The sequence below is a fragment of the Cyprinodon tularosa genome, unplaced genomic scaffold (genome assembly GCF_016077235.1).
Source record: "Cyprinodon tularosa strain WSP-4 unplaced genomic scaffold, ASM1607723v1 ctg117, whole genome shotgun sequence".
NCBI lineage: Eukaryota > Metazoa > Chordata > Actinopteri > Cyprinodontiformes > Cyprinodontidae > Cyprinodon > Cyprinodon tularosa.
Window position 1 is genome coordinate 2,608,361 of NW_024037970.1, and position 18,806 is coordinate 2,627,166.

Here is an 18,806-nt window from a genome sequence, read left to right on the forward strand (position 1 = left end):
TTAGCCAAGACCATTATGAGACAATTTTCCCATGTCCTACAATAAAATCATTCATATGAACATGCTGTGATAATGACCTTTTTTTTTTTATTTTTTTTTTTTTTACAGTAGGATTTTAAAGATCCATATAAGAGTAAAGCTTCAGTGCTGGCGTTAATGCTTTGGCTCCAATTTTATTTTATTCTAAAAGGAATTTTCAGCAGTCCTTAGGGGTATAAAGGCAACTAATCAGAGATGAAATCATTTCTGCAATAGAACCAAATGTTTGCAACAGTTGCCAATGTTTAATTGTCATCTGTATTTAATACCTAATGGTTGGGTGGGTTGATTTTAAATATGAACTCAAGATTAATCGGACCCAGTGTGGTGGTGATTTATCTGTGTATTCTTTAGTGGCTGTTTGTTGATTCAGGCTAATGTCTGTCTGATTTCTCTATTTATCAACCAACTCATATTACCTTCTTTTTTTTTCTTTTTTCTTTTTTAGGATTCCGTAAAATCAGCCTTGATGATCTACGGAAGGCTTACATCGTCAAAGATGTGCAGCAGTACATCCTTCACCGGCTGGACCAGGAGGAGGCCTTGAGGCAGCACCTAACCAAGGAGACCGCTGAGATGCTCAACCAGCTTCACATCAAAAGCAGCGGCTGTTTCCTCTACCTAGAACGTGTTCTGGACGGTGTGGTGGAGAACTTCATCATGCTTCGTGAGATCCGTGACATCCCAGGAACTCTCAATGGGCTCTACCTGTGGCTCTGCCAAAGGCTGTTTGTCAGGAAACAATTTGCCAAAGTTCAGCCCATTCTTAATGTCATCTTGGCAACTTGCAGGTCACTTACAGTCAAAGAACTGTACCATGCAGTCTGGACTAAGAACATGACACTGACCATGGAGGAGTTTCAGAAAAAGATGGACATTCTCTCCAAGTTGTTAGTTGATGGCCTTGGGTCTACCAAAATCCTTTTCCACTACAGTTTTGCAGAATGGTTGCTGGATGTGAAACACTGCACCCAGAAGTACCTATGCAATGCAGCGGAGGGACATCGAATGTTGGCCATGAGTTACACCTGCAGAGCAAAGCAGCTGAAACCTCTGGAAGTGCAAGAATTTGCTCTGCACCTTGTCAACTCTAACCTGCAGATGGAGCCTTGTAATCTCGCTCTTTGGATGGTCTGGAATGGAACTCCAACAAAAGACTCTCTGAGCACCTCCATACCAAGAGAGCAGGAGGTCCTGCAGCTTCTAGTCAAGGCAGGTGCTCATGTGAACAATGAGGATGATCACGCTTCGTGCATTGTGCAACAAGCCCTAGAGAGAGAGGACTCGATAAGAACATTACTTGACAATGGGGCTTCTGTGAACCAGTGTGACTCTAATGGAAGAACTCTTCTGGCCAATGCTGCCTACAGTGGTAATCTTGATGTGGTCAACTTGCTCATATCCAGAGGGGCAAACATGGAGTTGGAAGACAACCACGGACAAACAGCTCTGACTCTTGCTGCCAGGCAGGGTCATACCAAAGTGGTCAACTGCCTTATTGGTTGTGAAGCCGATATAAACCACACAGATCATGACGGATGGACTGCTCTCCGCTCAGCAGCATGGGGCGGACACTCTGAGGTCGTGTCCGCTCTTCTTTATGCTGGAGCCAAAGTGGACTGCGCAGACGCAGATGGTAGAACCGCACTAAGAGCGGCAGCTTGGGGAGGCCATGAAGATATTGTATTGAATCTTCTTCAGCATGGAGCTGAAGTCAACAAAGCAGACAATGAAGGAAGAACGGCTCTCATTGCTGCAGCATATATGGGGCACAGAGAAATTGTGGAACACCTGCTGGATCACGGAGCTGAAGTAAATCATGAAGATGTGGATGGAAGGACTGCACTTTCTGTGGCTGCGCTCTGTATTCCTGCTAGTAAAGGCCACGCATCTGTAGTTAGCCTTCTGATTGAACGGGGAGCAGAGGTCGACCACTGTGACAAAGACTGCATGACTCCTCTGCTGGTGGCTGGCTATGAAGGACATGTGGATGTAGTTGATTTGCTCTTGGAGGGTGGAGCTGATGTGGATCACACGGACAAAAATGGCCGCACCCCTCTCCTAGCAGCAGCATCTATGGGCCACGCGTCTGTGGTCAACACGCTTCTTTTCTGGGGAGCGGCTGTTGATAGCATCGACAGTGAAGGGAGGACAGTGCTGAGCATCGCCTCTGCTCAGGGAAACGTGGAGGTTGTCAGAACTCTGCTGGACAGAGGTCTGGACGAAAACCACAGGGACGACGCAGGCTGGACCCCGCTACACATGGCTTCATTTGAGGGCCACCGCCAAGTGTGCGATGCTCTGATTGAACAAGGGGCTCGCTGTTCGGAGGTGGATAATGATGGTAGAATACCACTGATACTGGCTGCACAAGAGGGACATTATGACTGCGTGCAAATTCTCCTGGAGAACAAGTCAAACATCGACCAGAGAGGGTACGATGGAAGGAACGCACTCAGGGTAGCTGCGCTTGAGGGTCACAGGGACATTGTTGAACTGCTGCTGAGCCACGGCGCTGATATCGATTGTAAAGACGCAGACGGACGTCCAACGCTATACATAATGGCGCTGGAGAACCAGTTGGCCATGACTGAGTATTTCCTCGAAAACGGGGCGAACGTTGAAGCTTGTGACACAGAGGGCAGGACAGCCCTCCACGTATCCTGCTGGCAGGGGCATGTTGAGATGGTGAGGCTGCTCATCAACTACAATGCTGATGTTAACGCCTGTGACAACGAGAAGCGATCAGCTCTCCAGTCTGCTGCATGGCAGGGCCACACCAAAGTGGTTCAGTTTTTAATAGAGAACGGAGCACACGTGGATCATACATGCAACCAGGGAGCAACAGCTCTAGGTATAGCCGCCCAGGAGGGTCACATCGACGTTGTGCAGATACTGTTGGAAAACGGCGCAGATCCCAACCATGCTGACCAATTTGGCCGCACGGCCATGAGGGTTGCAGCAAAGGGTGGCCATTCGATGATCATTAAAATCCTGGAAAAATACGGAGCTACAACATTAAACGGGTGTAACCCCTCGCCAGTGCATACCATGGAGGAGAAAACCCCTTTGACAGTGACCGGCAAAATGCATTCCCTCACCATTAAATCCAGTAGTTCTGGCAGCATCGGCGCAGGGGACATGCAGTCCTCTGGACGCGGTCTTCCCAACGGACCCGTCCACGCTTTCAGCTCACCTTCCGAGTCTCCAGATTCCACCGTGGACAGACAGAAATCGTCCCTGTCTAATAATTCCCTCAAGAGTTCAAAAAACTCTTCTTTAAGAACCACGTCGTCTACCGCCACAGCTCAAACCGTACCGATCGACAGCTTTCATGGAATGACGTTTACAGAGCAGATTCAGCAGCACTCACTGCCTCGGAGCCGGAGCAGACAGTCGATTGTATCCCCTTGCTCCACGACAAAGTCTGTCAATCAGCAGCCGTCCTCTCCATCCAATGAATTTGAATGGCCTCAGCTGAAGTCGGGTCTAAAGTCTGCAAAGGGAACCAAAACGGGGAACGGCACTCAAAATAGCAAAGCAGCTCTGGGAGATAAGAAGAAATCTAAAAACAGTGGAACCAGCCAAGGTCAGGTTCTGGAATACGAAATGACCCAATTCGACAAGAGAATGGCTTTCAACCAGACCGTCGCCAACATCGCAGTGAAGGATCCTCACTGTAAGATCATGATTGGCAGTTCGGTGCAGCAGGAAAGAGGGCCGTACCAAGACCCGTATTTCATCCAGCCACAGAGCTGCTCCGAGAAAAAAAGGAACGGGATCATGACCAACCCCAAATATCATCTACAGGGCAATCAGGTCTTCTTGGGTCGAGTGTCAGTTCCACGGACGGTTCAGAACCAGGGCCACCAGGATGTCTTAGAGAACTATCCCATTGGGGAAACAGAGCTGAGCCTTAAACAAGCCCTGAAGCTGCAAATTGAAGGATCAGACCCTGGGTTCAACTACAAAAAGGAGACTCCTTTATAGCTGGTAAGCCACGCCTCAGCATGTGGGCTCAGATAGAAGTCATGTGAAGATGTGTTGCCTTTATAAAAATAAGAAAACATACATCATTTCTAGTTGCAGAACAATATGGAACTGATTTTCTAACCACAATTTTTTTCAATTGGCAAACATTTGATTAAAGTACATTTATATTTATTTTAGATTTGCAGATTCACAATGAGAAAATGAATAAGCTATTAGAAATTAGCTAAATTATTTAAAAACTAAAATATTAATTTGTTATTGTACTGCTCCACTTACTTTCATTGTATTATTTATAGATATTACAATAAATGCTCCAACTCTTAATTTGTCAAAAATAATTATCAGTTGAGCTATTTTGCTTCCTTATTAAATGTTCTCCAGTCTGTAATGAGAGCTTACGAGACTGCTGAGATAGAAGATTAATTTAGTCCAAGGATTTTCACACCTATATTTCCAGTGGTGCCAATTCATTTCTCAACTTTTTCTGGTAATTGGAAATGGCAAAAAATAAAGAAGTGTTCCTTCCAAATAGAATTAACTGTATTCCTTCCTCTGTTGCAGATGCTCTGACCGCCATCCGTCACGCTGACATTGGAGAGAATGTGCCAAAGCAACAGTTTCCAACTGTATTACAGAAGTACTTTCATTTTCCCGCCCTGTGGGACGCCATCAAACAGCCTACGGTGTATGTAAACTGATACTTTGTTGTGTCCACATCTGTTACAGCCTTCTGTTTTCATATAAAAAAATCATTTTAATTTAATGTTATGCTATTTAATAAACATTGTATGCACTTTTAAAAGAATAAACTGACAGACATACATGTTTCCTCCCTCAGTTTATATCCCATCCATGTTTTTTTTTTACTGTTTTATAGAAACAAATGGCAATTCTTTTGTTATTATTTTGCATGACATTGTACTTTGTTGTTCCAGCAGGTACATTGTCCCAGTCCAGAGGACTGAACAGTACTGGTTGTCATTCATTGCCTTTCTAGAGACCCCACATAATCTGTGTTACCTTTGATCAGAGTGCTAAAACCTTTTTTTTTCTTCTGTGTAACATGTCAAAAAGCAGTTTACTGGGATATAAAGCGTATTTATTTTTTAGGAAAACAAGCCACTTTTGTTGCATTTTTATTTGTGTTAGGTCGCATCCTACCATGGTGCTGTGTTTTAAAAATTGCCAACAGACATTTTGGGACTTATTTTTATTTTCTTTTTTTGGCTTTTAATTATCTAAGCAAGAGGGAGATTCATTTATAAAGTAAAACCAATTTGATTTTGTCCCTATGGGATTGTTCTGTTTTTATATTGTGTGTTTGTGTGTTATGGTTTTATGTGCAAGAGTATTTAAGTAACAGTTGTGTATCGTCAGCAAGGTTTTGGTGCTAAATGCAGCGGTTTTGTTAAAATTTTGCATTTCTCAGCAGCTCAGCATATGTTTTCCATATCATTTTCAGTTATATCTTCTGCTGGATTTTTCAGGGGCATGACACAAAAAGGGTTCAGCCATTAAAACGACCCCTAGCTGTTAGTGATATTGTTTGAAATGCAGACTTGTAAAGCCAAAGTTGAAACGGCATACACTGTCCCACCTCCTCTGTGAGACGCTTTTACGCTGCTCACTGGGACCTAAACCCTATGGGAGGAGGAGGAGGAAGAGGAGGTGGAGCTTGGTCAGCCATGACTCTCAGAAGTAAAACATCTGTTTCTTATGAACCGAGTGGAGCTGCATTAGCGTTTACGGGCTGTCATATTTTTGCAGGCTTTTCACAAATTTTAACAGCGAGCTATGTTTTCCCAAGAGCTGGGATTTTGGGGGAGTAGAAGACGTATCGCATGCACAAACACCTAGAAGCCCCCGGTAAAAGCTCTCTGCTCTTCACTAGCTCAGCGTGCCATGAAGGGTAAATGGATGAATCGAAGGCAGGAAAACATGGTGTATAGTCTTACTCAACAGTTCTCTCGTTGGTCTCGAAACTGTTTTGTTTGTCAACTTTGGTTTGACTCAGTGATTGGATTGTAAATAGCTTATTGTGTACATTTATCTTTCATTTAAAATAATTTCTGTATTATATGAAGCTCAATTTTCTGATGTATATTAAAGTGCTTAATAAACATATTTGCTTTACTGCTGAAAAATGAGTCCTGGCTCTTTTTTTTTTTTCGTTTTAGATATTTGCAGTATTCACTATTCAGGGATCCTTTAGTCTGGAAAATGGAAGATCGGACTTCTGCAGGTCAGGATTAATATGGAAGAACGAAGGGAGTAGGAAAAGTACAGACTTTTCTCCTTTTTCTTTAGAAAAATTTGTCCTTTTGCATGTTTCCTTGTCCTTTTTTTCATTTCCTTATATTGTTTGTCCCTTTTTTTTTTCATTTTTCCTTCCTCTGTGTCCTTTTTCTTTCGTTTTGCTTAAGTCTTTCCACCCTTGTGTCGTTCTCTTTTTGTACTTTTGGTCTCCTCTGTTCCTATTTGTCTGTATATTCCCTTGCTTTTATCTTTCATCCTTTTTTACCTTGCTTTGGTCCTTCCTTGTCTGCTAATCCAACTATTTACTACCCAATTTCTTGCCCCCTTCCTCCCATCCTCCCTTGTGTTTTGTTCTATTCTGGTTTGAGTGTCTGTCTTGCAGCTGTTGGTTCAGACCCAGATTGACATAAATGCGGTTTACTATGCAAATTAAAATGCATTTTGATCACTGCTCTCTGACGAGGCTTTTAGATGGATTCTAATTTCTTACTGAATATTCTGGGTTTTGTCGCAATGGAAGGATCAACCTGTAAGGTGAAGAAGGATAAAAATAAAAAAAAATGCCATGACATTTTTGTTTTTTTCTTTCTTACCCTTGAGAGACCAATGTGTATTGGAAGTTCATACCTGGAGCTTTTAAAAGTGTGTTAAAGGTCAAATCTGGTAAAAAGAATCTCTCATCAAGTTTAAAATGCCTGAGATTTGCAAAGTTCTCTATATTTAGGACAGAAAAAACAGACTATCTGCAACACAAACCATTTTTTACAGCCAAAGCTACTTTACATTTTTTTCCTATTTCTCCCCAAATCTGTTAATATCTATTCCTTGCTTTAAAGCTTTTCTTTCTTCCCTGTGGAGATCCTTTTTTCCGTTGTGTTGAGCCTGCGAAACCCAGGCCAATGGTTAAGTTAATACTTTACTTTGCTGTTGGTCATTCGATATGCAGGGGGCCAAACCAGGACGCCGCAGGCATCCAAACACATGGATCAAACTGAAATGGAACAACAGACGAACGTGCCAAAGTACTATCACTGCCCCCCCAACTTTATCCCAGAGTTCAGTCAGTTCGTTGCAGCTGAAACAGAGATTGAGCAAAGACAAAGCTCCATGATTTAATGAGTTCAAGCAACACTTTACCCAAATAAAACCTGCAGAGATATTTAACCTCCGATTTATTCCTCCGACCTTAATTAAAGTTCAGTCGGCTGATTTCCCTCCAATATTTCATCAAAGAAGCACTGCAGAGAGGTTTCAGTGGCGTTTTGTTTTGTCAACTATTAGCACAGCATTTCCCTGCATGTTTCCAGGGTGGATGTTAATAAGTAAACCATCTGCTGCTGACGTCAGGCAGTTCTCACTGTCCGAGCTTGGAGGGGCTCCTCACAGACCAACTGCCAATGTCCACATCTGGTTCTTCTCCACCCATGCCCTTGTTTTGGATACAGTGCTAACAATCTCCCACGCAAAATGCATAACTTGGCGACAGTGTTGAGGTCAACTTGTTCCAGACACATTATTTTAATTCAAACTCATTGGCTTTAGTCTCTGCATTTGTGAAGCATCTGTATGCCTGGTTCCATCCTTTAGCTTCATTTGCTTTCATTTAGATGTTGATTTTTAAAAATAAGGGTAGAATTCAAAAATATGTTCAAGAGAACATTGTTGCAGCCTGAGATGATGCAAATATGGACCTTTTTATAAAAATAAAAATAAACTAATTCTAGCAAAGCTGAGCAGAAAACAAAAAGCAAATGTTAGTTTATGGAGCACTTACATTAATTTTGACCTTTCCAGCAAAGTTTTGTTTCTTTCTCTTTTCCCCTTAGGAAGCTTTTACTTATTATTTCCATGTGTCCTTTCAGGCCAAGGAGAAGCCCAGCAGATTTACTCTCATTTTTTCACAAGCAGACCATTATATCCATTTGAGATATATATATATATATATATATATATATATATATATATATATATATATATATATATATATATATATATATATATATATATATATATATATATATATATAGCTGTATTGTAAATATGCTGGATTCTACCTATGGCCAAAGCTAAAGACTTTACCCAACTTTGAGACTGAAGGGTTGGGAAATAACCAACTTCCAGTTTACTTATTAAAAATTTTAATGTTCATCTGGAATAAGCAAAATAAAAACATACATATCCAACTTTTAAAAGCAAAGGCACTTTTCTTAGAAGTAATGTTCTGCATTCAGTGATACATTAAAAATAATTAACATTTAAAAAAGGTTCCAGAGAAAGATGACTACTTATAGTGAGTTAACTCAGTAGTTTTGCAGAAACAGATACTTGTTATGTATATTATTTCTCAAGTAACTAAATATTGATACTTAGTTACTTCACTTAATTAACTGTTTCTGTATCTGTACCTTGGTATTTATTGTTCAGAAGACATTTTACTTTCAATTACTGCATTTATAACAAATATTTGTACTTTTTGTCCCTGTCTAAACTGGATTTTTTCTTCCATACATACTGATGACGGCATGATGTAAAAGCTGCAAACAAATGAAGGGAAAATCAAGACGAGAATTTGTCCAGTTAGAAAAACACTAATGGCTTTGATGAAGACAGGCGGCTGGGAAACATGAGCATCAGCTGATAGTGGATCAAATTCTGACATGCAAGGCATTAGGCCTTTGTTAGATGTTAAATATACTGTTAATTGCATTTCAAGTTCTATATGAATTCTAATGCTATCTGTAACCTTAATGTTGCAATAAAAATCAGAGCTGTAGAAGTATTCAGTTGCTTATGCTAAACTTTTCTTAAGTTCAATCTATATTATCCTGTCAGAAATGTGATTTTAGAGGTAAACTAAACCGATATCAATATGTTTTATGTTTTCTCTATCAAAGCAGTGAACAAAAGAGAAAAATTAACTAATTTCCGTTTACATGAAATAGATACACTCACCGGCCACTTTATTAGGTATCCCATGCTAGTAACGGGTTGGACCCCCTTTTGCCTTCAGAACTGCCTCAATTCTTTGTGGCATAGATTCAACAAGGTGCTGGAAGCATTCCTCAGGGAGTTTGGTCCATATTGACATGATGGCATCACACAGTTGCCGCAGATTTGTCGGCTGCACATCCATGATGCGAATCTCCCATTCCACCACATCCCAAAGATGCTCTATTGGATTGAGATCTGGTGACTGTGGAGGCCATTTGAGTACAGTGAACTCATTGTCATGTTCAAGAAACCAGTCTGAGATGATTCCAGCTTTATGACATGGCGCATTATCCTGCTGAAAGTAGCCATCAGAAGTTGGGTACATTGTGGTCATAAAGGGATGGACATGGTCAGCAACAATACTCAGGCAGGCTGTGGCGTTGCAACGATGCTCAATTGGTACCAAGGGGCCCAAAGAGTGCCAAGAAAATATTCCCCACACCATGACACCACCACCACCAGCCTGAACCGTTGATACAAGGCAGGATGGATCCATGCTTTCATGTTGTAGACGCCAAATTCTGACCCTACCATCCGAATGTCGCAGCAGAAATCGAGACTCATCAGACCAGGCAACGTTTTTCCAATCTTCTATTGTCCAATTTCGAAGAGCTTGTGCAAATTGTAGCCTCAGTTTCCTGTTCTTAGCTGAAAGGAGTGGCACCCGGTGTGGTCTTCTGCTGCTGTAGCCCATCTGCCTCAAAGTTCGACGTACTGTGCGTTCAGAGATGCTCTTCTGCCCACCTTGGTTGTAACGGGTGGTTATTTGAGTCACTGTTGCCCTTCTATCAGCTCGAACCAGTCTGGCCATTCTCCTCTGACCTCTGGCATCAACAAGGCATTTCCGCCCACAGAACTGCCGCTCACTGGATGTTTTTTCTTTTTCGGACCATTCTCTGTAAACCCTAGAGATGGTTGTGCGTGAAAATCCCAGTAGATGAGCAGTTTCTGAAATACTCAGACCAGCCCTTCTGGCACCAACAATCACGCCACGTTCAAAGTCACTCAAATCACCTTTCTTCCCCATACTGATGCTCGGTTTGAACTGCAGGAGATTGTCTTGACCATGTCTACATGCCTAAATGCACTGAGTTGCCGCCATGTGATTGGCTGCTTTAATTCAAATATTTCATTTTACTTTTGGTACTTAGGTAGAATTTAGAAAATGTTTATTTTACATTTAAATAACTAATATCGTTTAATCAGTGTCTTTCTCTCTTTTTTTACACAGGTTTCTGTATTTTTTACCCAAGAAATGAACGTGTTCACTTTTTACACCTCTGATTATTGTGGATGAATTACCTTAACCTGAAACCTCAGAAGAAAGAAAAACAACCAATCGCAAATTCTCCAATAACAATCCGTCAAAAGTTAAACACAAGCAATCAAGCTGCAAGAATCAGTTTATACAATTAAAAAGACCATTCTAAGTATTTGAATTGTATTAGGTGTAATTGGGGATTTAGCACTTCATTTTCTAAACAAACAAGTACAAAACAAGACCTTGGTTTTTCATTAAGGTGGACTTCTCCAGCAGAAAAATGTAGATCATTAATCAGCAAAAATAAAGCCTCTCTTCATGTGTGTCGCAATGCTTAGACTTGAAGGAGCATCTGCTACTTGTGAAGAAAGTTATATAACAGTTTCCAAACTTTTAGAGATTCACTGTAGAAAGAAATATTATTCACAAGAGAGACCTTGAAAATATTTGCCCAATCTTCCCAAGAAAGAAGCTTCAAACCAGGTTTCTCTCAAAGTCTGCTTTTGAGAAATGCTTAGAGGAATTGCAAAAAGGTTATCCTGAAATAAATAATAATAAATAAATAATCCCACCTTGGATTCAACAGTACCTCGGTCTGCTTGTTAAATGGAATAGTTCATGACAGGACAATGAGAAATATTCCGTTCCACAGCCTGAGGATCTGACCTCTCATCATATGAACCAAACTCTCTTAAGTCAGACAATCTCAGAGCAGATGTGATCTGTCTGACACCTGAAGCATGGTCAGGGTCAGATCATCAAGGCAACTCATACACTCAGCAGCTAATCCATAACCGTAAAAACCAAAAATAGAAATAGTCCAGTTGTTGCAATGACAATGATGAAATCATAACCTAATCCAGCTGAATTGTTTTGCAGGACCTTAAGAAGCCCTAGCATAACAAAAGAAAATATCAGCTACCCTAAGTCAACCTAATAAACAGAAATGGCCCATGTATTGAACCCTGTGGTACTCCATAAATAATCAATGCTCCCACTAACCTCCATTCTCCAGTGCTATGACCTTAATGGAGTTGTGTACTTTTAACAAGTCTTTTCCATTTTCAGTAAAACCCTAATTATCTAATAATAAAAGCAGCAAAGTAGAAGGTGTGTAACAAATTTAGCTTTTTATTAGCAAAACTCATGTATTGCATTCTTAAATTCATATTCTCCCAAAATCTAATAATAATCATTTCAAGCCGTTTGAAGCCTTCCATTGGCTTGGAATGAGTTAAGAAATGAAAAGATGGCAATGCATCTAATAAAAAAACTCCATGGGAGCTGTGTCTCCATCTCTGATAATAGCAGAAGTGTCAAGTAACAAAGTGCAAATACTTCGTTACTGTACTTAAGTACACTTTTTAGGTATCTATACTTTACTCCACTACTTATTTTTCTTTCTACTTTAGACTTTTACTAATTACATTTTCTACCTGTACTTTCTATTCCTTACATTTAAAAAAAAATTACTCATAACTCTTGGCTTTGGTTTAATGTTTATAAATATTTATTTCAAATCCATGTGAGCTATCTAATGCAGATCATTGGCACCATCCACATCTAGTGAAAACTAGTGGAGTTGGATGAGTCATATAACGCAGCATACAGACAGAAATCATCAGAAGCAAGCAGGTGTTCTTCAAACTGCAAACGTGAATTGTCTATGCCATGCTACAATGATGGATTCAGAAAAAGATGTTGAAATGTCTGAAAGGTCAGACACAGGCAAGAGCGTATCGGGAGATGGAGACCTACAAGACCTCCCTCATCCTTGGCCCTATCTCAGAATTTTTCGAAATAGTCGAAAAATTGAGCTTTCAATTCGCATAGTGGAATCTGGCTGTTTTTTTAAAGGGTACTTTATACTTTTATACTTTAAGTAGTATTTAGAGCACATACCTTTTTACTTTTACTTGAGTAAAGAGGTCAAGTTGATACTTCAACTTTTACCAGAGTGTTTTTAAAATGCACTATCTATACTTCTACTTAAGTAACAAATGTGTGTACTTTTGACATAACTGGATAATAGTAGCTGTAAGGAGACAAACTTTTTACCCCTCGGCATTTTAGCTGTACATGAAGGTGGAAAAGGAGTATAAACAAGTAATGGCAGCTTTAACTCATTCTACTTGCCATCTTCTGTTTACATGGAGGACCATCCGTAATCTTTACGCAGCAGGAGGAAGTTAAACAAGAAAAAAAAAATTCTTAAAGGGAGAAAACAAGGCTACATCTGCATAGACATCAACCAAACAGGCGGGCAGGCCTATTTTATGTGTAAGATTTCTGTGTGCGTGTTGTTTGGAAGACTAAAATATCCTGTTAACAATAACACATCAAAATCAGTGAGAAGGCAAATGCATTGATAGTCTGATCTTCTTTCATTTCTATTAACATTTAGAACATTTATTGCTGGATCTTCTACTTCATTACTTGCGGTATTTTTGGTTGTAACTGTTATTCAGCTAAAGTAGCAACCGCTGCATGATTATGTTTGAACTCCAGTGGTATATTGATCTGCATTATCTCCCTCCTCCAGGTACATGATCACTTTGTGCAGATCTCTAACATAAATCTTAGTTACCTCCTCTATAATGTTTTTAGTCTTGCCATGCCGGAGAGCTGTGATCACAATGTTAGTAGTTGATACTTGCCCTCCTTCAGGGAGCTATGTTGCTTTGGATTTGTATCACTGTGCTGCGATACGGCTTGGCATTTACAAACTATTTAGAGGCTAGGGTTAGAAAGCTGCACAATCAGTGTTATTTATTTCTAAAGCTTTTTTCTATCACAGTGCAACTCTAATACAGTTGAATTCAAATTCTGGAAAAGGGCCCACAGCATTGAAAGCAGCCTCCACTCAACAAAAATGTAGCACCTCACTGCCAACAAAGCTGGAAGATGAGAGATTACTGACATACTTTACTTCTCTTTGTTGCCTGTTTACATAATCCCTGTGCTCCCTTCATCAAGAAGCATGGATGAAGAGCTTTCATCAGCTCACATTTTGAAAGCCTGATTTCTTTATGAAAATCAACCAAGGAGGCCAGAATATATGCAGGTGGGCATTTTTACTGAACACTGACCAGGATTTGTAACACAACACAAAGACTAAAGACTTGCTGTCTTTAAAGGGTTTGAGAAACGTCACAGTACACATCATTAATCACTACGCTTGAAGCCAAGGACAATAAATGGACTCATGCTCTGCACAATAAAGGGATTGTTGCTCCACAAGCTGGACATTTCTGCTATGAAACTTGGACAGCTGCCTGTAAACCAGAAAGCTTTGCTCTTTTCTCTGTTTCTGGCTTATGAGGAAGAGCGAAAACTGTCATTTTTAAAGGAGGATGGTCATGTTATATTACATAAACATTACATAAAAACACCAAAAACCATTTTATCATGAAAAAATAAGGTTATATACACTGAGAATCCATCCTCATGATGTTGAGTGCCCTTTTCCAGCCTAAATAGATTTCTAGCATCGGACAAGAAGAGAAGACATAAACAGATGTGATGCCATCTACTGGTAGTACCAAGGAACTTCGAGAAAACCAGATAGGGACAACTGTCACATAGAGCCCCACCATCCTGTAATGCCTCATCATAAAGTGACAGCTTGGTGTGGCCAAAAGCAAGCCGATACAATTATATAAAACAAACTAAAGCTACTCTATACATATTAATAAATCCAGCCAAGAGCCTCCTATCAGAACATCAAGGAAAAAGAAAATAGCCATTTCTAACAAACAAAAACAGCTTCAGGGTAACAAACACAATATCTGTCTGTCTGTCTATCTGTCTGTCATTTGTACTTAGTTGCTATTACTAGTTGGACGTTAACCCCATATATATATATATATATATATATATATATATATATATATATATACAACCTGAGCAAACAAAAAGTGAAACAAAAAGACAAGAAATAATATTTCAGGAATTACTTTCAGGAAAGCTTTGCAACCAGAGTGAGTGTAAATAAATAAAAAAGTCAGATGATCTGACTACCTTTGAGGTATAAAGAAAGATTCACATTCAGAACTATTAAACTCTAATAATGATAATCAAAAATCAAACCTTTATTTCCAAGCCTTGAGCCATATCATCCCACCAGTTTTCAATAAAATAGAAGCTAACTACTTTTTCATATTCTGGTCAAAGCAGTCTGTATTCAGGTTTTTATTGAACAAAATAGTTTAAGTTTGAACTTACTGGTGAAACTAATAATCTCCTAACGTTACATAGGTCAAACCTGCTATCTTTATTTCAGAAAAAGAGGTAACTGCAGCTGAACAAGAGCTCAGGTGGAAATTACACCACATTTTGGACCATTATGGGCATGTATGGATTATCAGATAACAGCCAGCTGAGAGGTCAGTGTCAGTCTCCAGTATCTGTTTATTCCCCTATTCTTTGAGCAGGTTGTTGCTGCAGGATTCTTCTAAGAGATTACATTTGGGCAGCTTGGCTGTGACACCACGTTAGTGCTAACTGGTGTGTCACTTTTGTTTTCAACTTTGTTATCACTGTTTGGCATCGCTGCTTTGTGAAACCTCAACCTAGGACTGCATGATGCTAGTAAATTATATAAAGCTACTATGTAGACTTATGCTTTTAAACTTTAACCCGCCTACTCTTATTGGCTATTAAGATCACCATGATACCCTCACTTCTGTCTGAACTTTACATCACAGCCAAAGAATCATAGATCATATGTGAAAATCACAAGCAGTGAAACTGTGTCCAGGGTATTTGAGATGACAAAATAGCATCCATAATATATTGACCTACTATTATTTGGATCGAAGAAGTCCTTTGTGATTGAAATTTTGCATATAGAGTACCAATATTGTAATAATGATATTGAAGTAGCTCTGAGCAGATCTTCATATCAAAAGGGATTAAAGAGAGCACATACCTTTAGTCACAGTAAATAAATAATCCCATTGCTATATCTAGGAGATAAACAGGCCCAACTATATCATCTATGAGCTAAGGTCTTGACAGCACCAAACCACCCATAAGGTGGGTTGGGGGACTGGGGGAGTGTTGGGCTAGTGGTTAGAGCAGTGCGCTTGTGCTCTGAGAAGGTTGCAAGTACCCAGTTCGATCCCCACAGCCTGCAATCCTGACCAAGACCCCTTGTGTGGCTCCCCGGGTACCACACAATGGAAACCCACTGCCCCCAAAGGTTAAATGCAGAGGTACATTTCTCCAATGTGAGATCAATAAAGTACAATTATAAATTATTACCCACCACACAAGATTAAGCTACTATGAAAAGAGAAAGCAAAGAGAACATAAAGTTAGGGGTTGAACAAATAGATACATATAAGAATTACAATGAAGCAGAGTGATTAAAAGTGGTCCCTATGTCCTCCATCAGATTAAGCCTATAGCAGCATAACTGTAGCGATAGCTCAGGATAACCTGAGCCACCGTAACTAGAAATTTTATCAAAAAAAGAAAAGTTTTCAGCCTGGCTTTAAAAGTAGACAGCATTTCTGCCTCACAGACTAAAATTGGTAATTGTTTCCACAGGAGAGGAGCCTGATAACTAAAAGATCTGCCTCCCATTCCACTTTTAGTACACCAACAGTTGACCTTGGATGTCCAGGGTATAATACTGACTGCTGGATGAAGGTAATGTGCTGTAATTCAATCTCTTATTAAAGTGTAGAATATACAACCAAAACCAGCGGTATATATATATACACCACTTATGCCATTTTACTTAAGGTGTTTTTATCCCAAAGGTTTGCAAAGGATAAAGCAATATACAGTATTAAGAATAAAAACTGATTCAGTCTAATCTGACTTGATTATCCTGCAGGCTCATTCTCAGGTCTCATCAGTGAATCATGTGCAAACACTTTGCCAAGTCTGTGAACGAGTCCTATTGACTTACTGTGGCAACCCCTTAATGCGAGCTAAAAGGACGGGAACAATTCTTGTAGTAGGATATGATTTAGTACAAAAGGATGGAATCATAAACGTGAAGTAGGAAAGACAGGTAATAGTTAAATATTTCTTACGAGGAAGGAAAGTCCTTTCAATGGATCTGCTAAAAGAAAACACAGAGTGTATATGCTGGTAAAGGCTCTCAGTCATGAAGGTCATAGTCATTCCAAAAAAAAGAAAATTAAAAACAATGCAATGAACTTTATTTTCAAGTTTGAAGACGTTTCGCTTCCCATCCAGGAAGCTTTATAAAACCTAGAACTCAACACTGTTCCTGACATTTTGAATTGAAAAAGCTTCCTGGATGGGAAGCGAAACATCTTCAAAGTTGGAAACCAAGTCCAGTGGATTGTTTTTAATTTTTAATTTTTTTAATCACAGACTGTATACAAAACAACATTTCAATACATACAGCTTTTTTGACAGTGAGTGAGCAGCAGCTTAGCAGTGGAATGAACATTCACATTTATAAAGTGTAGCAGTGATTAAAATATAAACAGTGTAGAAGAGGAATGGTGCAAAAGGCACTGATGTGGAAGGTTCAGAGCAGCGCAAAAATAAATAAGTAGATACGGTGCAAAATGCAGTATTTGCAGAATGCAGTAAAAGGGATTTGAAGATTCACCATTTAGTGCAAGTATTATGTTTACAATGTGATGCACAGTCTCAATTGTGTCTTGATTGGTGTTTCAGCAGTTCAACAGTCTTATGGCAGTGGGGAAAACGCTGTTTCAGAGCCTGCTGGAACCTGCATCGAATGCTGCAAAGCCTCTTCCCAGAAGGCAGCAGGGTGAACAGTCCATGGCTGTGAGGGATCAACGATGATGTGTCCTGCGCTGGGAGGGGAGTCATTTAATCCCAGGTGGTGCTCTTGTGTTATTCCAAATTATCTTATTTCATTAGCAAAGATACTTACCAGTCCCAAAAAAGACAAAACACTTATTTTAAGAAATATTCTTACTTGGATAGCTTTTTTTTTTGTGGAGTTGTTCCATTTTTCTCTTCTCCCAATGACCTTCTGGTTTTTTTTTTATATTAAGCCCATTAAATTCCCCTTTTGTGATTTGTCACACTACATCATACCTACAGACTAGCAGTGTTCAGCTCCTCTAAGCTAAGAAATGCATTAGCACCATGCTATCTTCTGCCAAAGTTTAACTGTAGCTGAACATCATGAGTGCAGCATAAACAGAATGATGGGAAGCAGATTTGCCTGAAATGTGATGTGAAAATGAGCACCACCTGGTTGTTTTATTAGAAGGGGGCGACTAAATCGCCTTATTATGCACAACTATAATTTCAGGGAGGTAAGAAAAAGTCATTGCTTCCAAAGGTTTTCTTTTTTGGACTTCATTACATGGATTTAGTTTTTAGCTTGGTTAATTTTCCTTCTTGTCGTAGTTTCACTAAATCACTTTGTTTTGCTCATTTATTCCATTATTTTTTTAATTGCTTCATCTGAATTTTCCATGTCTCTCTTAATCCTGTGCTGTTTATTCTGGATTTGTCCATCTTGTCGGTGTGTTGTTCCCTTTTTCCACCGTGTTGGTTGTTTTCCCGCCTCTTGCTCTCTCTCCCTAGTTTCTTTGCTCAGTCAGCTGCCAGCAGTTCTCTCAGCGGCTGCAGCAGGGTTCACCTCAGGACAAAGCCCCACTCTGCTCCTCCTGCTGCCGCTGCTGTTGTTGTTACACACACATCGTTTGTCGACAGAGTCCAAAGCATGGGTGAAACGGAGCCCGGGGAAAGACGGAGAACAAAGATATCCTTTGAGTTTTGCTGCCACACACAGCAGGGGGAGAAATGTTCAAATTGCATGCCACTTTAAGAATTTAATGCCACATGGAAGCAGCCAACTGTGTTTTACACAATAAAGACCTCCAGGCTTGAGTTTGTCATATGCTTTCTTGATCTTGTCACCATCTGTATCTGCATGTGTTTTGTCACGAGTGCTTAACAAAGTTGACCTGATCTGACTTTTGCAGTCATTCAACATTCTCTGTGGAATTTCCATGGGATTCCTGCTCATTTCAGAAACGCATTAAATTAGAATGTCAAATGTGGATTTTTTTTTTTTATGTGAAAAAAACAGAGAAGAAAATTATGTGAATCTTAAAATAAAACAACATACGCTAAACTTTCATCCTAAATGTTTTTAGTTAGTCCTTTTTAAGCCTTAAAAGACTTTATGCAATGGGTGTGAACAGTAGATAAAATAGCTGTGCGGAAGCTTAGAAAAAACAACTAAATTCAGAATGTTTCTGTGCCTTTAGCTTCGTGTCAGAGAGCATCGTTG

At 39.8% G+C, this 18,806-nt stretch overlaps 1 protein-coding gene across 1 annotated transcript in view; it reads left to right on the forward strand.

Annotated features, from left to right (window-relative positions):
* Positions 1 to 6,176, forward strand: part of LOC119798830 (ankyrin repeat domain-containing protein 50-like) — a 46,439-nt gene extending 40,263 nt beyond the window's left edge. The window contains exons 4-5 of the mRNA XM_038308464.1: positions 488 to 4,032; positions 4,594 to 6,176. Of these exons, the coding sequence (XP_038164392.1) occupies positions 488 to 4,029 (3,542 nt within the window). The 3' untranslated portion in view covers positions 4,030 to 4,032; positions 4,594 to 6,176. The remainder of the gene's footprint in view (positions 1 to 487; positions 4,033 to 4,593) is intronic.
* The last annotated feature ends 12,630 nt before the right edge of the window (positions 6,177 to 18,806 follow it).